This window comes from Hemiscyllium ocellatum, chromosome 4, assembly GCF_020745735.1.
Source record: "Hemiscyllium ocellatum isolate sHemOce1 chromosome 4, sHemOce1.pat.X.cur, whole genome shotgun sequence".
Classification (NCBI taxonomy): Eukaryota; Metazoa; Chordata; class Chondrichthyes; order Orectolobiformes; family Hemiscylliidae; genus Hemiscyllium; species Hemiscyllium ocellatum.
In genome coordinates this window covers 96565004-96590293 of record NC_083404.1, presented here as the reverse complement: position 1 = coordinate 96590293, position 25290 = coordinate 96565004, and the positions used below count along the sequence as shown (strand labels likewise).

Here is a 25290-nt window from a genome sequence, read left to right as displayed (position 1 = left end):
TTCAGACTTTTTCAGTTTTCGGAATGAATTACATTTTCATGGTGAAATTAAAAAAACTAACAACATATGCACGAGCACTAAGACGTAATTGACAACTGCCAGTGCTGGACCATGCCGCCGCTTCCCATCTGAGTGACATGTTTCGAGTGGGTAAGGAGGGTCACCTGTTCGTGCGCCAAAATAATGCTCCACAATCCGCGAAAAGCATTTCAGAATTTCGGATAAAGGATTGTGTACCTGTACTAATTAATTAGATGAACTAGATGACGCACATTTTTAAGCACTAGTACAGCCATTGGTGCTGTCTGACAGAATCTCTAAATAAACACTAGATGGCACAGTTTTCTCATTATGGGGCCTGTAATGACATTCAACTCTCTATACAGTTTATGTTGATGAAGACTAGGGAAATGTTTTATATTATTTTAAGTTATTAAAAATACTGAAACAAACTAAGAAAAAGTTGTGCAGTGAGTTAAATCCTTGAATTGGAATTGTTGTGAGTTCGATACATTAAATCCTGTTCTTTCAGTATAAGTTTGATAAAGAATTAGCATAAAATTGACAATTGTGAAGTGACTATAACTGTAATTAAACAGACTACTTTGCAAAATATTAATTTTGAATACAAAAAAAATTATATTTTCTTCTACGGCCTTTGATTTACCTGTAGCCTGCTTCAGTGGGGAAAACAATTTGGTAGTCTCAATTCTGCAGAGACCCTGTCAGGGTGAGTAAGCATGCTGCATGAGTTCAATATGAGTGCAATATTTAGTATCTAATTATATGTTTAACTTGTAGCTTTCAAACAATTTTTTAAAATGTATATCTCTATCTCAATTTTAAAATTCACATACTTGTTTTCAAACCTCTCCACAGCCTCACCCTTCCCCATTCTTATGACTTAAATTTGCACCTCTAGATGTCTGTGCACCTCCAACTTGGCATCCCTGATTTTAATTGCTGTACTGTTGGCAGCTTGACACCTATTTTCCTTTCATCTTTTAAGATGCCCCTGAATACAACCTTCTACACCAAGCATTTGCCCTCATATCTTGTAATGTGATTCAGTGTCAAATTTTACTTGTTAAACAGACATGAATTGTAATTGATTTGCTATTTATCATTGGGGTAACTCTGTGGTTTGTATTTTAATTTCCAGTGATAAGTATGTGAGTATGTGAGACATTAAAACTGAAAGTTACCAATGCATTAGGAAGCTGGCTACAGGGGCCAACCTCTGGGTTTCACTGCAGTGCATTACACTGAATATAAGCAATCTCCTGAGAAGAAGCAGGTTGGCACTGAAAGCATCTTAATTCTCAACAAATTGCATGATGAATAAATTAATTAGATGCATTATTTATATCATAACTGGAAGCTCACCCATCCCTTGTTTCTGTCCTCATCAACACCATACACCTACACATTCACTAAGGTTGAGAATCTTTGAAACTCCTTGCCATGAAGAACTGTGGGGGCAGTGTCTTGATTATCTTTATTGCTGAGCTAGATTCTTGATCAACAGGGGAATCCAAAGTTATGAGGAAAGAGCTGAAAAGTTAATATGAGTAGCAGATCCTGTTGAATGGTGGAATAGGCTCAAGGGGCTGATTAGCCGACTCTAATTCCTATTTCTTATGGTCCTACTGCCAGTATATATGTCTATAAGTAGATAAGTAAGAGGATAAGTAGATAACTGGTGGAAGTAGAACTGCTTATAACCCTTCTGTCATTAACCATTGTAAGTTATATAGAAATATGGAAATACAGAGATTTAAGTGTTTTAAGTCTATGATCCTGTTAGTTTGACAATTTTTCAGTGGCACTAAACACGTAGCTCAATGGAGGGCACACTGTCAACAATGACAAAATTATGGAAAGGATTTTTATGTTCGATTCCTTCTTGCATTGAGTTTTTGAGCATGATTAAATGTGTGTTTGCGGAGTGGACTCGATGGGCCGAATGGCCTTCCTTCCACTCCTATGTCTTGTCAGATATTAGTATCAATATTATCAAATCTTGTTTCAGAATGAACATAGACTACACACAAGTGATAAAAGAGACACCTGAAAAAGAAAGCAAAATGGAATCACAGGATATTTCAGTGGCCAGAGAAACATCCAGCATGAGACCACTGCTTCCAGCAGATGAAAGACCGAAGAATGAAATGAGACAAACATTTGTCACTGTTGACAAAAAGCCATTCATACCAACAACACAGAAGAATCTCAGAAAGAAAAGTAGCCTCTCTTCACAAAAGCAATCTCTCTCACTGCATGATTTCTTTCAGCCAGTGGGGAGAAAAAGGTAAAACTTTGGAATTTGGAAACAATTGGTTACTTGCTTTAGCAAACCTGATTTGATAGTTTTCATAGGTCTCCAAAAGATCAGTACAATCTTGCTGGCAAACCTAAGTTCAAAAAATACCATATTTTATCTTACGTTCTTCAGTCTCTATTTTTAACCACAGATACGTTTTAAAAAGGAATTGAACTGAAATTAGCAATATGGAAATTTATTTTTTTTTATTCAAAAAATATAAACAGGGAAAGAGAGGAGACTGGATCATCTCAAGCTAAATTTGCAAGAACAGAGGAGCCAAGTATACCCACTGATCATCACCTAAATATCACAGATTCTTCATTGGAAAATAGCGACTCCAAGTTTATAGGACAAAGGACTCAGTGCGAATATCTTTCTGCAAATCATAAAACTGGAGTCTCTGATCAGAGTTTAAAAGAAACCCCTAGAGGAGTTGGTGAAGAAGAAACTGCAAAGGCAATACGAAAAAGAAAAGACCCAGAAGACACAAATCTGAAGCTTCCTACAGATGACCAGCTGGAAGTGACTAAAAGGAGAAGACTAGAACCTGAGGTTTTACCTTTCAACAGAAATGATGAGTCTGTAACAGAAGATGTAAACAAAGCATGTGTGAGTAGTGCTTTTTAAATTGGTATTTTCATCTTATTATCAGCTGAAAATCTCTGCAAACATAGGATTGGTGTCACATAAATTCAATTTTTTTCCTTTATAAGACAATGTAACAGTTTTCTTAAATCAGTTTCTTTGTCATTATGTTTGATGCATTTGCAACCAAAAGCTCCAAATCATTTAAAAATGTCTTTTATTTTTGTATTGGGTTCTCTATAAAAAGATTGAGAGTTATTCCCTGCTGTCTACTATTTAGCAGATGTCACTGAATAGTGATCAGAATTTTAAACATAGATTCAGGAAGAGTAAAATTGCTCAGAGGAGCTAGGAACAATCAAAATGTCTCGACTGAGATCAGTCAATTCAGTATTGGCCAAAATTTAAACTTGGAAAATTCTCATAACTCAGTTGACAAGGAGAGAGTAGGAGAAAGTGAGGATTGGAAATGCTGGAGATCGAAGTCAAAAACAGTGGTGCTGGAAAAGCACAGTCAGTCAGGCAACATCCAAGGAACAGAAGAGTCAACGTCGAGCGTAAGCTCTTCATTAGGAATATTGCAGTTATCCACCTGATGAAGGAGCAGTGCTCTGAAAGCTAGTGCTTCCAAATAAACCTGTTGGACTATAACCCAGTGTTGTGTGATTTTTAAGTTTGTACCCCCCAGTGCAACACCGATGTCTCCAAATCATGACCTTCATCAGGAATGTGGTGAAAAGGTGTGCTCGAGGGGGCTGAGAGATAAATGAGAGGGGGGTGGGGCTGGGGGAAGGTAGCTGGGGATACAATAGGTAGATGAAGGTGGAGGGTGATGGTAATAGGTTGGAATGGGGGGTGGAGTGGATAGGTGAGAAGGATGATGGACAGGTAGGACAGTTCAAGAGAGCAGTGCTGATTTGGAGGGTTGAATATGGGATTAGGTGGGAGGGAAAGGGGAGGTCAGAAAACTGGTGAAATTGGCATTTATCTTGTGTGTTTAGAGGGTCCCAATGTGGAAGATGATGTATTCTTCCTCCAGGTGTCAGGTGGCTAGAATTTGGCATGTCCTTAGTGGAGTTGAAGTGTTCAGCCACAGAGTAGTGGGGTTAATTGGTGCGTGTGTCCTGGAGATGTTTTTTGAAACATTCTGCAAGTTGGTGTCCTGTCTCTCCAATGTAGAGACAATTCAAGAGCAACGAACACAGTAGCTGAGGTGTTTGGAGCTGCAGGAAAATCTCTGCCAGGATGTGAAATGATCCTTTGGGGAGTGTTTGGAGGAACTCGATTGTCCCTAATTTGTTGTGACTTTTTTTGAACAGTCCCAACAATCATTGCTTCTACCATGCCCATGTGTTTGAACATTTGTCAACTGAAAGTCTATTTGGTTTTGAAATGTTCTGATTTAAATTTTTTGAAACTTTACCTACATTTCAGATTTTGAGAATATTATTTTAGGACATACTTTTAACATGTACTGAAACTTCAGTCGTAACATTTTTATTGACGTGTAGATTATGCATACAAAAGTCATTTTGCTGACTAATCAATGATGTGCATAAGGAAGGATAGCATACCATGTGGTCTCATTGAAAGCTTTATTGTACCAACTCTTGTTAAACCAGTTCAGAAATTAGCCCTCATTTTTATTTTTAGAACTGCTGTAATTGGATAAATTGAATCACAATGAAAACTTATATTTACAATATATTTACAATGCAGTTGGCATTAAAACATATCTTGGAGATAATGGTAATAATTAAGTGCAAGTTAACTTCTATAAATATATCCTGTTTCTTCCTTGTAATAAAGCATGCAAAGACATCACCAGTAAAACAGGAGTCTGAAGTTAAACATGAATTGCCTGCACCACTCGATAAGAAGTTAAATAATGTAAGTATTTGACACCATTGTAAATCTAGCCATATTAAATCATCTCTAAAAGAGACTTGGTAATTAATTAGATCAGATTTAATCAGAATGCTGCACCTTCCAGTTAAGCTTCTGGATTCTTTTGTAAAGTCTATCCTAAATGACAATAAAGATCTTACCATTTGCTGACTAGTAATGGGTGATAAAAGAAACAGTATTTAAGATATAATCAGATCAAGCTGATTAATTATCACCTATTAAAGTGAATCTTGCTGTGAATACATGTCTAAAAGAGAAGATTTTCTGATAATGAAGATTCCTATACATCTATTTAGGGAGAGATGCTTTCTAAGTGCTGACAAATAGTGAAGAGGCCGATGCACTTTGCCTGAGTTGTGTAGCATTAATTCTTAGTTCATTCATTTCACTAGAATGGAATGTCAATTACAATTGTGAGGCCAAACATGCAAGTGGAGATTTTCTGTTAGAAAAATTTGGGATTATTAGTTCTTCTTTCAAATCAAATTCAATAGTAAAGGCCAGATTTGCTTAGCATTTTGTATCAACCTGATATAAAATTCAAACTTTATAGTTTATATCAGCGTATGGGAAATCTTATTGAATCCAAATAGCTTTTGAGACTTTTTAAGTTGACTATCTAATATACCATAGATTTAATGGACACCCATCATTAAACTGTAGAAAAAAATCTCTGTGGTGTCTAAGGATGTCTGTAGATCTTGCATTTCGCTTAGTTGTGTTTTTACTACTTTTTCCATTTTTGGTACTTATCTCTAATTGTTTTTTGCGCAGGAATATCAGTGCTCCTCCCAATCAGATGATTGATCTGTGTAAATTGCTTTCAGTACCATTGTCCCATGTAGGTTTTTTGGTGCAGGGGTAGTGTTCGTACGTCTGGGCCAGATGGTCTGAGTTCAAGTCCTACTTGCCTTGGAGCTGTATCATAAAGTGCCCCAGTTGATATTTACAAAATAATTCGACGAGTTTGATCAAATCTGATTAATTCTATGAAAAATAACAGAGCCATTGGTGTTAATCAGTACTGTATACTTTACCTGTTTATTATACACAACTCTGCACAACTTTCATTCTGCTTTGTTTATCTTCACTATCTCTCAATTGCCCAGCTAGATTTTGTGCTATGATTTAACTCAATTCTTGTATTTACAGTTTAGATTGCTGGGATTATACTAGAGTTGGTGAAGTATAATTACTAGGAAAAAATTGATCTTTTGGAAAAGTTTTTCTTGGTTGGCTATCATAAGATTTAAGAGGAGTTTTTTAAAAATTGCATACGAGTTTTAGAAAATGAACAAGAAAAAAAGATTTCTTCCAGAAATTAGGAAAATATGTTTATGCGAAGGGCTTTTGTACCGTCAAACAATAAACAAATGTCTTCTAAGTATAAATATGTAAGGTTCTACAAATCAATGGTCTCTTTTCCACTGCTTTCTTTTTCTTTGTTTCCCTTGATAAAACCTTTTATCATGATCTCTTCAACTTGAACTATCAAGCCATATTGATACTCTGTTATTCAAAGGGACTGCTCAAACTGGCATGTAGGGTGTTGATACACAAAGGTGGTAGGACAAGCCTAGCACGTACTCATTTTAGTAAGGGATTCTTGGCTCTATAGTGCACAAAAGAGGGAAGTTCTGCTAAAACTTTATAAAGGGTTAGACCCCGCTGAAATATTTTGGCTAAAGTAGGGTTGTACTCTTCTTGAAGAATATCATGACCTTGGAAAGGGTGTGGAGGAGACTTACAAGAATTGCACCAGGAATGAAGGACTTCAATTACATGGAGATACTAGAGAAGCTCGGATTTTTCTGCTAAAGTTTAAAGAGTAATTTATAAAAAGTGTTCAAAATCATGAAGCATTTTGATCAGGAAAGTTAGAAGAAGCATTTCTAATAACCAAAGGGTTGGTAACCAAAGACATGAGGAAAATGTATTTTCAAGCAGGCACTTACGATCTGGAGTATACTGTCCAAAAGGATTGGAAACAAATTGAATAATAACTTTTAAAAGGAAAACAGATTAATACTTGGAAGTGTAAAAAAATACAAGCCAATGAGAGAGAACATAGTTTGGAACTAATGAATGAAACTTTCAAAGAACATCTACAGGCAAAATGAGTTGTGTGATCATCTTCATTGTTTTAAGCAAGTAAGAAACTGGTTGAAGGCTCACATAGTTGAAAGTGCATTAATAACAAAGCACTATTAATATCAGAATCTATTTTCATAAACAGAAATCACAGGATAAGAACTGTACTTTTCTTTAGCAAGGTTCAGTAGTCTGAAGTCATCCTCTAGGCAATCACTTAATAATCCGTGTACAGACTTCAAACTGCAGGCCCTAGATAACCTGGAAGCTTCGCAACCAAGCTTCTGCCAGTAAATTCTAAGTAATTATAGTTAAAGTTAGACTATAATTTTATTTTCAAAAAAGGAAATGTTTTATTTTTCATTGAAGAGGACCGATATGTGCAGTAACCTATAGTTCTTCATTTAGAAAAAAGAATTCTCCTTAATATATCTTGTAAATTAGCAGTTTAAATCAAACATAAATATGTGTCGGCGGTCACTTCTCAAGTTTACATCACCATTTGTTAAGTTTATATAGAACTTCAACTTCCCTGCTCAATTTCTATCTTTTGATTTTGGAACAGAATTAAGCCTTTTGGCCAACTGAGTTTGCTCTGCCACTCAATCATGACTGATACGTTCCTCAATCCTTTTTCCCAAAAATTAACCAATTTCAATTTTGATTATACTCACAAACTGAACAGTCAAGAATTCCAAAGATTCATAACCCTGAGTGGAAAGATCTTTCCTCATTCCAGTCTTAGGGTGAGAAAATTAGGACAATGAGCCATAGTCATAGAGAAACCAAGAGAACCAACATCTCAATTTCTGTCACTCATTCTATGGAAGAGTAGGAAAGATTTGTTGAAATTATACAAGGCTTTGCCAAGGCCACATTTGGACTTCTATATACAGATACAGCTTTCATCTCCTTATCCAACTTGCATTAGAGGGGTGCAACAAAGGTGAACTAGATTGATTGATTCCTGGGCTAAGGGCATCCTCTTCACATAAGGGATTGAGTAGAATAGGCCTGAATTCACTGGGGTTATGATGATGATCACACTGAAACTGTGAAGACTTGACAATGTGAACAATTCAGGCATCAAGTATGTATTTGTGAATTAAGAAATTTTGTGATAATTATGTTAATATGTTTGATTTGTTTTGTAGAATTTGGATTTACTTCATGAATCTGGAAATAATGAGACTCTTCCAAACAGACTTCTTGTAACTGTGTTCAAGTCACTTGTTGTTAGCCAACCTGGAAGAGGGAGAATACTTGCCTCAAATGAAGAGAATAGCCAGTTGAAGAACTTTAAAAAATTTAAAAAGGTTAACCACATATTGTGCTTTATTTCAATTATTGTTAATTTTAGATTTCTTTGGAAATTGAAACACCATAAACTATCACTGTACTTGAGAGTCTAGTATAAAGTTGGAATTACTAAGCGTTGAGTTGTTGGACATAAGTGAGCTGCAGCCATGCAGGAAGAAAGGATGAATTATTTGCCATTTCACTAGAAGCCAAAGCTGTAGATGAGTGCTGTTTCAGGGACTTGAATGATGACTTCAGTAGAGTAGCAAATACTGATGGATATGCACGCTGAGATGCCGGCCAAAATGACTGGCTTGCTAGAAAACCTGCTGTCATGGTCAAGGACTATAGAGAAGTCCAGCTCCATTTTGGAAGAGTATATTGTGTGGAGTTTCCCTTGTTACTCTACACACCCATAGACACTGTCACTACAGCCCCCATACATATTGTAACATCTCCTAATCACCTAATCATGGGTCCTCATTGTGAGGATGTAGGAATCCTCTACTCAGACAGCAGCTGAATCCTCTACCCATGCACTTTGACAGCAGCTTGAAAAACACTGCAGCATACTCCTGGAACTTTGCAACAAAAATAAGAGGTTTTCAAAATAAATCTACCTGCAAGTTGGGTAACTGTCTCTTTAAATAAAACTGGAGCAAACTTCATCTTGCAGCTTGACATAAAATTTACATAGAGTGAAGCATGAATTTGTTCAGTGGATCTGCCTGTTTGGAACTAGGGAGTCCAGATTTGTATCAGCTGGCAGGACTGTGTGACATCAGGACTGTGCCAAACCAATTGCACTTGGTGAGTACTTTTCTCAAGAAGATGCACCAGCTGAGCCATGCCAGAAGTGGCTGGTCGCACAATATGTCCCAGGAAGAAAACGTTTTGCATGTAAGATTACGTTTTTGAGCTGAAAAGTGCACCAATAAGTCAGAACTAGTAAATTGCGATGCAATGCCCCTCTCCAGCTGGATTCAAGAATTATTTGTTTATTTAAGGAAACACTTTATACTTGAAGGCAGCATGTTGCTTGAGGTCTACTTAAATGGGAACTGTACAGGAGAATGAGCTTTTATTTTGTTTGTTCGTGGGATGTGCGGGTCACTGGCTAGGCTGGTACGTATTGCTCATACTTAATAGTCTTTTAGAAATTGGTGGTGAACTGTCTTTTTGAGCCACTGGAGTCCATTTGGTGTAGGAATATCCACAAAGCTGTTAGGAAGGGAGTTCCAGGATTCTGATCTAGCAACAATGAAGGGACTGCATTACATTTCTAAGTGAGGATGATTTGTGACTTGGAGAGAAAGTGATGCTATTGCTATGTAACTGTTTGGGATTATGCTTTCAGTAGGCACCTTATAATTGACTGTATAAAACCTTTTATTAAATGCAGGTTTGAATAGTATTTGTTGAATAGTTAAAAGCATGGTCTCAACTGACAGTTTGCTAAAACTCTTTTCTGCTGTGATAGGTTTTATTTCCTGGAGCAGAAAAGCTTCCTAAAATTATTGGGGGCACAGACCTGAAGGCTTACCAAACCAAAAAGAACTCTGAAATCGAAGAATGGTTAAGACAAGAAGTGGAGGTATGCCTTTGATTTGTGATCAGCTTTGCTTCTGTGCTCACTGGCCTGTAATTCATTCCGTTAATTCCCATGAATGAATGAAATTGACCATGAAAACAGAAAGCCCTGGCCAAATAGATTTTGTTAAACTGTTAGACAGAATATTTTTCAATCTGAATATGTTTTTAATTTCATTCAGACTCTAGTGTAATACATAATTTGTTTACAGGAGCAAAGCCATCAACTTAAAGAAGAGAGTCTTGCTGATGACTTATTTAGGTAAGGAACAACTAATTTTTAAAGGACAGTGTGCAATGTGAAAAAAATGAAAATGACACTTGATAGTTTTTTTTAATACATTCACGGGATGTGGGCGATCCTGACTAGGCCAGCATTTATTGCCCATCCCTCGTTGTGCAGAGAGACGTTCAGAGTCATCCACATTGCTGTAAGTCTGGAGTCACATGTTATAGCCAGATTTGCAGATGACACTAAAATAGATGGGAAAGTTAAGTTGCAATGAAGAAATAAGAAATTTACAAATGGATGTAGGTAGTTTAGGTGAATGGGCCAAAATTGGGCTAATGGAGTTTAACGTGGATGAGTATTGCACAGTTGCATTTTGGTTGGAAGAATTAAAAACAACTTATTATCTAAATAGAAAGAAACTTCAAAATGTTTCGGTGCAGAGGAATCTGAGTGTCTTCATGCATGTATTACAGAAAGCAAGTATATAGATACAGCAGGTAATAAGAAGCACAAATTAAAATTTGGCATTTATTGCAAAAGGAATGAGATATAAAAGCAGGAAAGTATTCTTGAAATTGTGCAAGACATTGATGAGAGTGTATATGGAGTACTGCATGCAGATTGGTCACCTTACTTGAGGAACAATGTTATCATATCTTCTTTCCAGAGATGAAAGGCTTGGCTTGTCTTATGAGAAAAGATTGAGCAGTTTGGTCTATGTTTACTAGAGTATTAAAGGATGAGTTTAGATCTTTCATTAAGAATGGGCAAAGCAGTAAAAGACGGGCAAGTGTGGCCATGTTAGTCAAGGACAGTATAACGGTGGCTGAAAGAACTTTTGACGAGGACTTGTCTACTGAGGTGGTATGGGCTGAGGTTAGAAAAGGAGAAGAGAGGTCACACTGCTGGGAGTTTCAGGGATGTGGAAGATAGGATTGGCAAAATGATTCTGGGTAGGAGTGAAAGGAACAGAGTGGTCATTGTGGGGGACTTTTAAGTTCCCCAACATTAACTGGAAATACTATAACTCTAGCATAGGTAGAGTCCCTATCAGGTATGGAGGAAGTGATAAGCTAAGGGAACTGTGATTTATTACAGAAATTGCATCTCTTGGTAAGCGGACAAAGGAGGCTTATGTGACGACGAGATGAGATGGTTCAGATGAGGCGATGGAGAGTTACAGATTAGCTAGGAAGAACTTAAAGAGAGAGTTAAGAAGAGCAAAGAGAGGACATGAACAGTCTTTAGCAGGTAGAATAAAGGAGAACCCTAAAGCTTTCTACAGGTATGTGAGGAATCAAAGGATGACTAGGGTAGGAATAGGGCCAATCAAAGACAGAAGTGGGAAGTTGAGTGTGGACCCTGTGGAGATCGGACAGATGCTTAACAAATATTTCTCATTGGTTTTCACTCAGGAAAAGGAGAATATTGCAGAGGAATAAAATGAGATACAAAATATTAGACTAGGAAGGATTGAGGTAAGGAGGTGGTGTTATCAATTGTAGAAGGAGTGAAAGTATACAAGTCCCCTGGGCCGGATGGGATTTATCTGAGGATTCTCTGGGAAGCTAAAGAGGAGATGGTGAAGCCTTTGACTTTGATCTTTTGAGTTGTCATTGTCTACAGGTTTAGTGCCAGAGGACTGGAGGATTACAAATGTTGTGTCCTTGTTTATGAAGGGCAGTAGAGATGAACCGGGTAATTATAGACCAGTGAGCCTTACACCTGTTGTAGGAAATGTATTAGAAAGGATTATAAGAGATAGGATTTATAATTATCTAGCAAGCAACAATTTGATTGCAGATAGTCAACATGGTTTGGTCAAGCGCAGGTCATGTCTCACAAATCTCATTGAGTTTTTTTTTGAGAAGGTGACTAAGCATGTGGATGAGGGTAGGGCAGTTGACGTGGTGTACAGTAAAGCCTTTGATAATGTTCAACATGGTAGGCTGTTGGAGAAAATGCAGAGGCATGGGATTAAAGAACAAAGAGAACAAAGAAAATTTACAGCCCAGGAACAGGCCCTTCCACCCTCCAAGCCTGAGCCGATCCAAATCTACTGTCTAAACCTGTCACCCAATTCCTCAGCATCTGTATCCCTCTGCTCCCCACCCACTCATGCGTCTGTCCAGACGCATCTTAAATGAATCTACCATGCATGTCTCTACTACCTCTGCTGGCAATGCGTTCCAGGCACCTACCACCCTCTGTGGAAAGTACTTGCCGCGTGTATCCCCCTTAAACTTTTCACCTCTCACCTTGAAAACATGACCTCTCGTTATTGAATCCTTCACGCTGGGAAAAAGCTTATCTCTATCTACCCTGTCTACACCCCTCATGATTTTGTAGATCTCAATCAGGTCTCCTTAATCTCCTTTTTTCTAATGAAAACAAACCTAACCTACTCAACCTCTCTTCATAGCTAGTACCTTCCATACCAGGCAGGATTGGGGTGATTTAGCATTTTGGATTAGAAACTGGCTTTCTGTAAGAAGGTAGTGAGTGGTGGTTGATGGAAAATATTCAGCCTTGAGTCTGGTTACTAGTGGTATGCCATAAGGATCTGTTTTGGGACCATTGCTGTTTGTCATTTTTATAAACGACTTGGACACAGGCAGAGGTGGATGTGTTAGTAAGTTTGCAGATGACACTGAAGTAGAAGGAGTAGTGGACAGTGTGGAAGAATGTTGCAGGTTGCGGGGGACTTGGATAAACTGCAGAATTGGGCTGAGAGGTGGCCAATAGAGTTCAATGCAGATAACTGAGGTGACTCACTTTGGGAAGAATAACAGGAAGACAGAATACTGGGTCAATGGAAAGATTCTTGATAGTGTCAATGTGTAGAGGGATCTTGGAGTGCATGTACATAGATCCCTGAAAGTTGCCACCAGGTTGATAGTGCGGTTAAGAAGACATATGGGGTGTGTTAGGTTTTATTGGTAGAGGGATTGAGTTCTGGAGCCGTAATGCCATGCTGCAACTATACAAAACGCTAGTGCGGCCACACTTAGAATATTATGCACAGTTCTGGTCACCCCATTACAGGAAGGATGTGAAAGCATTGGAAAAGGGGCAGAGGAGATTTACCAGGATGTTGCATGGTCTGGAGGGAAGGTCTTGTGAAGAAAGGCTAGGAGACTTGGGTCTGTTCTCAATGGAAAGAAGAAGGCTAAGAGGGGATTTGATAGAGACATACAAGATGATTAGAGGATTAGATAGGGTAGACAGTGAAAGTCTTTTTCCTAGGATGATGACATCAGCTTTACGAGGGGGCATAGCTACAAATTGAGGGGTGATAGATTTAAGACAGATGTCAGAGGCAGGTTCTTTACTCAGAGTGGTAAGGGCGTGGAATGCCCTGCCTACCAATGTACTTAACACAGCTTCATTAGGGAGATTAAAACAATCCTTAGATAAGCACATGGATGATGATGGGATAGTATAGGGGGATGGGTTTAGATTAGTTTACAGGTCGCTGCAACATCAAGGGCCGAAGGGCCTGTTTTGTGCTGTATTGTTCTATGCTCTATGAGAAGAGATCTAATTGATTGGAGAAGGTGCTAAAGAGGATTGACAAATTAAATGTAAAGTGGATGATTCACTTTATGGGGTAATCTAGATAAGAAGTCAGTTTTAGGCTACAGAATGGCAGATTTAAAACAGATGAAGAATTACTTATCTCAAAGGATCGCTTATCTGTAAAATTAACTATCATAGAGTGGGGTAGATGATGGGACACTAACTAAATTTGAGGAGACGGACAGATTTTTAATTAACAATGGGTTAAAGGTTATGGGGATCTGGCAGGAAAATGGAGTTGAAGCCAAGTTGAGATCTGTCATGATTGTATTAAATGTCAGAACAGGCTCGAGGGTCTGAATTGCAGACTGCCTAGTTGATTTGATTTGATTATTGTCACATGTACTGAGATACAGTAAAAAGTATTGTTTTTATGTACTATCCAGGAAAATCATACCATACATTAAACATCAGGTAGTAGAACTGAATGCAGAATATAGTGTTACAGCTACAGAGAAGGTGCAGAGAAAAATCAACTTTAATATTTAGAGGTCCATTCAAAAGTCTGATAACCAAAGAATAAGCTGTTCTTGAAACTGTTGGTGCATGTTTTCAAACTTTTGTATCATCTGCCTGACAGAAGACAGTAGAAGAGAGTATAACTGGGATGAGAGGGGTCTTTGATTATATTGGCTGCTTTCCCAAGGCAGTGGGAAATATAGATGCAAGTCAGTTGAAGGAAGGCTGGTGTGCATCGTGGACTCAGCTGCATTCACAACCCTCCATAATTTCTTGTAGTCTGGGCGGAGCAGTTGCCGTACCAAATAGGATCTTTTCTATCTATAAAAATTGGTAAGACTCATTCTGGACATGCCAAATGCATTCTAAGGAAGTAGAGGAATTGGTATGTTTTCTTGACCACAGTGCCACCATCAATGGACAAGGCCAGATTGTTGCTGATCTTTACTCCAGGGAACATGAACTATCTCCACCTCAGCAGCATTGATACAGACAGGGACATACCCTCTATTCATCTTCCTGAAGTTTATGAGCAGCTCCTTCATTTAGCTGACATTGATGGAGAGATTGTTGTCTTTAAACCATGCCACTTAGCTCTCTATGTCTTTCCTATACTCTGTCTCATAACTGTTTAAGATCCCACCCGCTATGGTGGTGTCATCAGCAAACTTGGAAGTGGTGTTAGAGCAGAATTTGGCCACACAGTTGTGAGTGTATAAGATGACTTGTAAGGGGCTGGGTAGGCACCCTTGCAGGGCACTGGTCTTGAGAATTGTCATGGAGGAAGTGTTGTTGCCTAGCCTTACTGATTGTGGTGTGTGGATCAGGAAGTCAAGAGTCCTGATGCTGAGGCAGAAGCAGAGTCCCAGGTCTTGGTGTTTGGAGATGAGTTTGGTTGGAATTTCGTAATGAAGGTAGAGCTATCATCAATAAGTAGGAAATTGATGTATTTATCCCTAATATCCAGATATTCCAAGGATGAGTGTAGGGCCAGGGAGATGGCATCAGCCTTGGACCTGTTGTGGAGGTTAGGTGAATTGTAGAGGATCAAAGCAATCTTGGAGGCTGGAATTGATGTGTGCCATTACTAATCTCTCGATGCACCGCATGATCTGATTTTTGAGAAGTTTTGTAACTCAGGTTGAGGTTCAGGTTGTAAGTTTGCTCGGTGAGCTGGCAGGTTTGTTTTCAGATGTTTCATCACTATGCTAGGTAACATCATCAGTGGGCCTCCAGTGAAGCATTGGTGTTCTGTCCAGCTTTCTATTTCTGTTTCTTGGTCTCTTAAGATGGGTAATATCATTTCTTTTTCTCAGAGTTTTGGCAAATGGATTCCAAATTGATGTGTGTATTGATGGAGTTCTGGTTTGAATGTCAGCCCTCTAGGAATTCCCGTGCATGTCTCTGTTTAGCCTGTCGTGGGATGAATGCGTTGTCCCAGTCAAAGTGATGTCCTCCTTCATCTGTATACAAAGATACTAGTGATAGTAGGTCTTGTCTTTTGGTGGCCAGTTGTATTCATGTATCCTATTGGCTAGCTTTCTGCTTGTTTGTCTGATGTAGTGTACAGTCCTTGCATGGTATTTCTAAATGACATTTGTTTTGTCATTTTGAGAAGAATGGGTACCCCATAAGCACTCTCCGCTGATTCTTAAAAAAAACCTAAACAAGTAGACACAACATGCCCAGAAACTCTAGCCACATCACCATATATCAAAGACATCTCAAAGATGACGACCAGACTATTCCGACCCTTTGGCATCTACCAATGCACTGAAACAACTACTGATCAACTTAAAGGACCCTATACCAACAACCAGCAAAGTGAATGTCATTTACAAAATGCTATGCAAGGACTGTAACAAACACTACATTGGACAGACAAGCAGAAAATTAGCCATCAGGATATACAAACACCAACTGGCCACCAAAAGACATGACCCACTATCATTAGTATCCTTACATGCAGACGAAGAAGGATGCCAAATATGTCCAACCTAGGACAGGCTAAACAGAGACACACATGGGAATTTCTAGAGGCCTGCCATTTAAACTGGAACTGCATCAATAAACATATCGATTTGGACCCCATTTACCAACATCTGAGAAAAAAATGAATAAGAGACCACCCACCTTCAGAGATCAAGACACACAAAGAAAAAGCAGCACAGAATGCTGGCGCTTCACCTGAGGCTCGTTGATGATGTTAACATGATGATGAAACATCTGAAAACAAACCTTCCAGCTCAGCGAGTAGACTTACAACCTGCACCTCATAATATTGGCGTCAGAGCCACTAGGCAGTAATCATTAAAGCACTGGATTGATAGTGGTCTTCTTGAAGCAGATGGGAACTTTGGATCAGAGTAAGAAGAGATTAACAATATCAGCGAATACTTCTAACAGCTGGTTCGTGCAGGATATGGGTGCTTGGCTGGATGCTCCATCCAGGTCGTTTGCTTTCCGCGATTTCACTCTCAAGAAGGTCAATCTGATGTGTGCAGCAGTGACTGTGGGTACAGGAGTGGGGCAGGTGACATAATTTCAATAACCTTCTATTGAATATGAGCATAGATTGCATTGAGCTCACTGGGGGGGAATACATTGTTGTCAGCGATTAGTGGACGTCACTTTGTTGCACATTATATCATGTAAGCATTGCCATAATCAGTGGATGTTCGTATGGTTAGTCTGGGACACTAGCTTAATCTGGTATTATCTCTTGTCAGCCCTGATGGCTTTGCAAAGGTTATACCTAGATTTCCTGTATACGTCAGGGTCACCTGACTTGAACACCTCAGACCTTACTTCGGTACTGCTTCATCTATGATTTCATTTGGGTACACTCCGATTAACTTCTTAGGCACGCAGTCCGCTATGCACTTGTTGATGAATTCTGTGATGGTAGTGGCATTCTCATTTAGGCAGGCTGCTGAGTTCTTGAATGTGGACCAGTCTACCAATTCTAAACAGTCATGTAGCAGCTAATCTCCTCTTTAATGGCAGCACTGTATGACTTTCTGTACTGGATGCACACACTTTAGTTCCTTTGTCGTCTTTAGTTTAGGCCAGGAGAAGGAGCCTGATAGCCTGATTTTCCAAAATGCAGGGCAGGGGTAGAGTGATAGACGTCTTTGGTTGTGTAGCAATGGTCAAGGGTGCTTGGGCCTCTGGTAGGACAGGATATGTGTTGGAAGTGTTTTGATAGTTTTAATGTTCATTTGAAAATAATGGCATTCTTTTAAAACTAGTAATTCACTCTATTTTCCAATATTAATGGTTTAAGAAAATTCCATTGGGCAGATTTGCATCAGTACTAGAAACTCATCAATTATTCTCTGGGTGATATCATATCTTTGTACCAAGTTTTGTTGAATTTCATCCATTAGCTTTTGAGATGTTGTTTACAAATTAACAGTTATGAAATAATTACCCTATCCACTTTCAGTGGCAGAGATGACAGAATTTCAAAACCCTTACAATGTAATTACTATGCAGGTCAAGAGAAGATTAAAATTATTATGAGAACAGAAAAATGAGTTTCGAGAATAGCTTCCATTTTGGGATAATTAACCTGGTTTTGGTGCCCTGTGATTTCCAATGCAGTATATCTTGTCTTTTTGATTAGTTGTTTGACCTTGTAAAATTAGCTGTTAGACACTTTGATATGAGTTTTGCGAACTTGTGATTTTCTTTTTCTTTATTTAACAATTTTATGAAAATCATTTTAGAATTGACTTCAAAATCTTATAACTTTTTCCACATTGCCCTGCATGATAACCACATTGTTTTTATTACACATTTCACAATTCCAGGGCCATTGAATCAAGCTTAAGCAGTCCAGTCATGCCACATCCAGTCATAAATGCTGTTAATTAAGTTAAACAAACCACTGGAAGGGGAGACTGCACAAATATACCTATCCTTAGTATGGGGGAATCCCAACATGCCAGTGCAAAAGATAAGACTGAAGTTTCTTCAACAATTTCTAGTGAAAAATGTCAAATCAATAATCCATTTCTGAAGGTGGTAACCTCTGGAGAAGGCACAGTCTTCAGCCAATTCAATTCACTGTACAAGAAGTAGCTGAAAGTGCAGGATAAAATAAAGGCTGTGACCGTTGGCAAAATTCTGGCAATAGTACTGAAGTCTTGTGCACCTGAAGTTGCTAGCCAATCTGTTTTAGTACAGTTACAACACAGGTATTTATCTGATAATGTGGAAAATTATCCAGTTATAAAAGCAGGACAAATCCAATTCGGCCAATTTGTCTACTATTATCAATGAAGTGATGCACAATAATGTAATGCACAATATTATCATAAGCAGTAGCTTAGCACTCAGTTTGGGTTCCACCAAGGCACCTTGCTCCTGAACTCATTACAGCTTTGGTTCAAGCATGAACAAAAGAGCTGAACTCCAGATGTGTAGTGAGAGTGACTGCTTTTGACATCAAAACTACATTTGAACAAATGTGGTGTCAGAGTGAACACTGTCAGCTAGTTAGCATCATATGTGACACAAAGGAAGATGTCTGTGGTTGTTAGAGTAATTCATCTCCAATCCAGGACATCTCTGCAGGAGGTGAGTAATGTTATCAGTTCAGCCACCTTCAGCTTCAGTGAATTTTGCTCTGTCAGATGGTCAGAAGTAGGGATATTCACTGAGCAGTGTTTGCCATCATTCATGATTCCTCATATACTGAGTGGACAGGCAGAAGGCTGGAAGAACACAACAAGCCAGGCAGCATTAGAATCTGTACAATTCGACATTTCAGATGTAACCCTTCTTCAGGACTGGAAACGTCCTTAAGAAGGGTTACACCCAAAACGTCAGCTTCTACAGATCCTGATGCTGTCTGGCTTCCAGCCTCCTGCCTCTTTACTTCGGATTCCAGCATCTGCAGTTTTTCTTTTGTTTTCCCATATGCTAAAGCAGTTCATGTTTAAATGCAGGTAAAAAATGAGGTCTGCAGATGCTGGAGATCACAGCTGAAAATGTGTTGCTGGTTAAAGCACAGCATGTTAGGCAGCATCCAAGGAATAGGAAATTCGATGTTTCAGGCATAAGCCCTTCATCAGGAATGAAGGGCTTATGCCCGAAACGTCGAATTTCCTATTCCTTGGATGCTGCCTAACCTGCTGTGCTTTAACCAGCATGTTTAAATGCAGCAAGATCTGGGCAATGTTCAGGATTGAGCTGACAAGTGGCAACTTATGTGCCAAACAAATGTCAGGGAATGGCCATGGTTTACAAAATACCATGCAAGGACTGCACAAAACACTATATAGGACAAACAGGAAGACAGCTAACAATCCGCATCCATGAACATCAGCTAGCCACAAAACGACACAACCAGCTATCCCTAGTAGCCATACACTCAGACAACCAAGAACATGAATTTGACTGGGAAAACACTACCATCATAGGACAAGCCAGACAGAGAACAGCCAGGGAATTCCTAGAGGCATGGCATTCATCCACAAACTCCATTAACAGACACATAGACCTGGATCCCATATACAAACCACTACAGCTGAAACTGACACCCGGAAGCGGCAAGAACATCCATCAACAGACACATCGACCTGGACCCCACATACAAACTACTACAGCTGAAACTGACACCCGGAAGCGGCAAGAACAAACCACTATAAATACCGGAAGAAACATCAAAGCAGCGCTTCACAGGAGGCTCCAATAGCACTGATGATGTTCCCTAGCCAGGGAACGAAACGTTTGCAGCAAAAACTTCCAGCTCGGCGAACAGAACCACAACAATGGCCATCTGCACAGGGAGTGATGGTCTAGTGGTCTTTTTGTTAACCCAGAGACCTGGGTAATGTTCTGGGGTCCCAGATTCAAATCCCACCATGGTAAATGGTGGAATTTAAATTCAGTTTTTAAAAGGTCTGGCATTAGGAGCCTATTGGTGACTGTGAATTCACTGTCAATTGTTGAAAAACTCATCCGGTTCACTAATGTCCTTTAAGGAAGGAAACTATCATCCTTAACTGGTCGGCATTATATGTGACTTCAGACCCACAGCAATGTGGTTGACTCTGCCCTCTGGGGAATTAGGGATAGGCATAAATGCTGGCTCAATCAGAGACACCCTCATCCTGTGAATGATTTAAAACAAAATTAAAATCCAGCAAAGCAAAATGTGACCATTACCCTTGACATTCAGTGGCATTGCCACCACTGAATCCCCAGCTGTCAACATCCTGGGAGCTGCCATTGACTAGAACCTGAATTAGACCAGCCTTGTAAATACTACAAGAGTGCTAAAGGTTAGGAATCTTGCAGAAAATAACTCTGATCCTGACTATCCAAAGCCTATCTGTCTATTTGGCACAAGTTAGGACTGTGATGACATACTCTCCACCTGCCTGGATGAGGACATCTCCAACAACAAGTGAGACGCTTGCCTTCAAAGATTGGTATTGAATTCCTAAACATTCACTGCTTCCACCACTGCATTCAGTATCAGCAGAGTATACCGTCCACTAAGTATGTTGTGGAAATTCACCAAGGCTCCTTAAGCCGCACCTTCCAAATCCATGACCACTACCATCTAGAAGAATAAGGGCAGCAGATACATTGAAACATCACCACCTGCAAATTCCCCTCCAAGCCACTCACCATCCTGACTTGAAAATATCTTGTTATTCCTTTGCTGTAATTTGGTCGAAATCCAGCAACTCACTCACTAATGGTATTGTAGGTGTACCTAGACTAAATGGACTACAATAGTTCAAGAAGGCAGCTTACTACCATTGTCTCAAACTCAGAATGAGCAAGAAATGCTGGTCCAGCCAATGATTTGGAGATGCCGGTGTTGGACTGGGGTGTACAAAGTTAAAAATCACACAACACCAGGTTATAGTCCAACAGGTTTAATTGGAAGCACACTAGCTTTCAGAGTGTCGCTCCTTCATCAGGTGATATCACCTGATGAAGGAGCGACGCTCCGAAAGCTAGTGTGCTTCCAATTAAACCTGTTGGACTATAACCTGGTGTTGTGTGATTTTTAACTTGGTCCAGCCAATGACACACAGATCCAACAAGTGAATAAGATTCCACAAGCTATCTCAAACACATAAGAAGTTCTAATTCTAATTATATCAGTTTACTTCATTCGAATCATTATCTTTTTTCCATTTCCAATTAATCAGGTTAATATCTTGCTGTTAATTGCAAAATACAATATTTTCCCATTACAGACGTTAAGATAACTGGCCTATAGTTATGTTTTGTCATTCCAATGCAAGTCTATTACTCTGGCATTTTTTAATCACCTGGGACTTCTCTCAGGATCCTAGCACTCTGGACGATTACTACCTTTAGTTCACTATTAAATTTTGCCACGTTGTATGTTTTCTTCTTTCCAATTTGTTGCTGTCCTTAACTTAGTTAACCATGTTAAAAATGGCACAGTACCAGGTTATAGTCCAACAGGTTTAGAACATAGAAAAATACAGCGCAGTACAGGCCCTTTGGCCCTCGATGTTGCACCGATCCAAGCCCACCTAACCTACACTAGCCCACGGGCATTCCATATGCCTATCCAATGCCCGTTTAAATGCCCATAAAGAGGGAGAGTCCACCACTGCTACTAGCAGGGCATTCCATGAACTCACGACTCGCTGAGTAAAGAATCTACCCCAAACATCTGTCCTATACCTACCACCCCTTAATTTAAAGCTATGCCCCCTCGTAATAGCTGACTCCATACGTGGAAAAAGATTCTCATGGTCAACCCTATCTAAACCCCTAATCATCTTGTACACCTCTATCAAGATACCCCTAAACTTTCTTTTCTCCAATGAAAACAGCCCCAAGTGCCTCAGCCTTTCCTCATACGATCTTCCTACCATACCAGGCAACATCCTGGTAAACCTCCTCTGCAACCGTTCCAGTGCCTCCACATCCTTCCTATAGTATGGCGACCAAAACTGCACACAATACTCCAGATGCGGCCGCACCAGAGTCTTATACAACTGCAACATGACCTCAGGACTCCAAAACTCAGTTCCTCTACCAATAAAAGCCAGTACGCCATATGCTTTCTTCACAGCACTATTTACCTGGGTGGCAACTTTCAGAGATCTGTGTACATGGACACCAAGATCCCTCTGCTCATCCACACTACCAAGTATCCGACCATTAGCCCAGTACCCCATCTTTTTGTTACTCTTACCAAAGCGAATCACTTCACACTTACCTACACTGAACTCCATTTGCCACCATTCTGTCTAGCTCTGCAGCTGATCTATATCCCGCTGTAACCTGCCACATCCTTCCTCACTGTCAACAACTCCACCGACTTTCGTAACATCCGCAAACTTGCTCACCCAACCTTCTAGCCCCTCCTCCAGGTCATTTATAAAAATTACAAACAGCAATGGTCCCAAAACAGATCCTTGCAGAACACCACTAATAACTGCACTCCAAGATGAACCTTTACCATCAACTACTACCCTCTGTCTTCTTTCAGCCAGCCAATTCTTAATCCAAATCTCCAACGCACCCTCAATGCCATACCTCTGTATTTTTTGCAGTAGTCTACCATGGGAACCTTATCAAATGCCTTACTAAAATCCATATACACCATATCTACTGCTTTACCCTCGTCCACCTCCTTAGTCACCTTCTCAAAGAATTCAATAAGGTTTGTGAGGCATGACCTGCCCTTCACAAAACCATGCTGACTATCCTTGATCACATTATTCCTATCTAGATGTTCATAAATCCTATCCCTTACAATTCTCTCTAAGACTTTGCCCACAACAGAGGTAAGACTCACCGTCCTATGGTTACTAGGGTTATCCCTACTCCCCTCTTGAACAAGGGGACCACATTTGCTATCCTCCAGTCTTCTGGCACTGTTCCTGTAGACAACGAGGACATAAAAATCAAGGCCAATGGCTCTGCAATCTCCTCCCTTGCTTCCCAGAGAATCCTAGGATAAATGCCATCAGGCCCAGGGGACTTATCTATTTTCACTCTTTCCAGAATTTCCAACACCTCTTCCCTACACACCTCAAAGCCATCCATTCTAATTAATTGTGACTCAATATTCACATCGGCAACAATGTCCTGTTCCTGAGTGAATACTGACGAAAAGTATTCATTCAGTGTCTCCCCAATCTCTTCAGCCTCCACACGCAACTTCCCACTACTATCCTCGACTGGACCTATTCCTACCCTAGTCATTCTTTTATTCCTGACATACGTATAGAAAGCCTTTGGGTTTTCCCTAATCCTACCAACCAAGGACTTTTCATGTCCCCTGCTTGCTGCTCTTAGCTCTCTCTTTAGATCCTTCCTGGCTACCTTCTAACTCTCAATCGCCCCAATTGAACCTTCACGCCTCATCTTTACATAGGCCGCCCTCTTCCCTTTAACAAGGGATTCCAATTCCTTATTAAACCACGGCTCCCTCACATGACCCTTTCCTCCCTGCCTGACAGGTACATACTTATGAAGGACACTCAATAGTTGCTCCTTGAACAAGCTCCACATATCGATTGCACTCTTCCCTTGAAGCCTACTTTTCCAAGCCACGCATCCTACGTCATGCCTCACCGCATCATAATTTCCCTGCCCCCAGCTATAACTCTTGCCCTGCAGTGCACATTTATCCCTCTCCATCACTAGAGTAAAAGTCACCGAATTGTGGTCACTGTCCCCAAAGTACTCGCCTACCTCCAATTCTAATACCTGACCTGGTTCCTTACCCAGAACCAAACCCAGTATGCCCTCAACTCTTGTTGGCCTATCTACATATTGTGTCAGGAAACTCTCCTGCACACATTGGACAAACACCGACCTCTAACGTACTCGAACTATAGCTTTCCCAGTCAATATCTGGAAAGTTAAAGTTCCCCGTAACAACCACCCTATTACTTTCACTCTTCTCTTGAATCATCCTCGCAATCCTTTCTCCTACGTCTCTAGGACAATTAGGAGGTCTGTAGAAAACCCCTAACAGGGTGACCTCACCTTTCCTATTTCTAACCTCAGCCCAAACTACCTCAGATGGCTCGTCTTCATCCATCGTCCTTTCCACCGTTGTAATACTATCCTTGACAAGCAATTCCACACCTCCCCCTCTTTTGCCCCCACCTCTGACCTACTAAAACATTTAAACCCTGGAACCTGCAACAGCCAATCCTGTCCCTCTTCTACCCATGTCTCCGTAATAGCCACAACATCGAAATCCCAGGTACCAACCCACGCTGTAAGTTCACCTACCTTATATCGTATACTTCTCGCATTGAAGTATACACACTTCAAGCCACTTTCCTGTTTACAGGCACCCTCCTTCGAGATTGATGCCATGTTCCTAACCTGCCTACACTCTAGGTCCTGCACCCTAAAGCTACAGTCTAGGTTCCCATCCCCTTGCAGAGTTAGTTTAAACCACCCCCAAAGAGCACTAGCAAACCTCCCCCCAAGGATACTGATGCCCCTCAGGTTCAGGTGTAGACCATCCTGTTTATAGAGGTCCCACCTTCCCCAGAAAGAACCCCAGTTATCCAGATACCGGAATCCCTCCCTCCTACACCATCCCTGTAGCCACGCATTTAACTGTTCTCTCTCCCTATTCCTTGACTCTCTATCACGTGGCACGGGTAACAAACCAGAAACAACAACTCTGTTTGTTCTAACTTTGAGCTTCCAACCTAGCTCCCTGAAAGCCTGCCTAACATCCTCAGCACTCTTCCTACCTATGTCGTTGGTGCCAATGTGGACCACGACTTCGGGCTGCTCCCCCTCCCCCTTAAGGACCCGGAAAACACGATCAGAGACATCACGTACCCTTGCACCTGGGAGGCAACATACCAAACGTGAGTCTCTCTCGCCCCCACAAAACCGCCTATCTGTGCCCCGAACTATCGAGTCCCCGATAACTATTGCTCTGCTCTTCTCCACCCTTCCCTTCTGAGCAACGGGGACAGGCTCTGTGCCAGAGGCCTGAACCCCATTGCTTACCCCTGGCAAGTCATCCCCCCCACAAGTATCCAAAACAGTATACTTGTTCTTGAGGGGAACGGCCACAGGGGGTCCCTGCACTGGCTGCTCCCTCACTGTCACCCATCTGTCTGCAATCTTTGGAGTTACTACTTCCCTAAAGCTCCGATCTATGAACCCCTCTGCCTCCCGAATGATCCTAAGTTCATCCAACTCCAGCTCCATTTCCCTAACACGGTCT

At 40.4% G+C, this 25290-nt stretch overlaps 1 protein-coding gene across 3 annotated transcripts in view; it reads left to right on the top strand.

The window, feature by feature from the left end:
* nbn (nibrin) overlaps positions 1-25290 on the top strand; it is a 63979-nt gene that overhangs the window by 26188 nt on the left and 12501 nt on the right. For 2 of the 3 annotated variants that reach the window (XM_060824410.1, XM_060824413.1), the window contains 7 exons: positions 674-730; positions 2033-2311; positions 2551-2935; positions 4721-4801; positions 8065-8226; positions 9690-9803; positions 10012-10061. In XM_060824410.1, coding sequence (XP_060680393.1) covers positions 674-730; positions 2033-2311; positions 2551-2935; positions 4721-4801; positions 8065-8226; positions 9690-9803; positions 10012-10061 — 1128 coding nt within the window. The remainder of the gene's footprint in view (positions 1-673; positions 731-2032; positions 2312-2550; positions 2936-4720; positions 4802-8064; positions 8227-9689; positions 9804-10011; positions 10062-25290) is intronic. The other variant, XM_060824411.1, reaches the window with a different exon arrangement.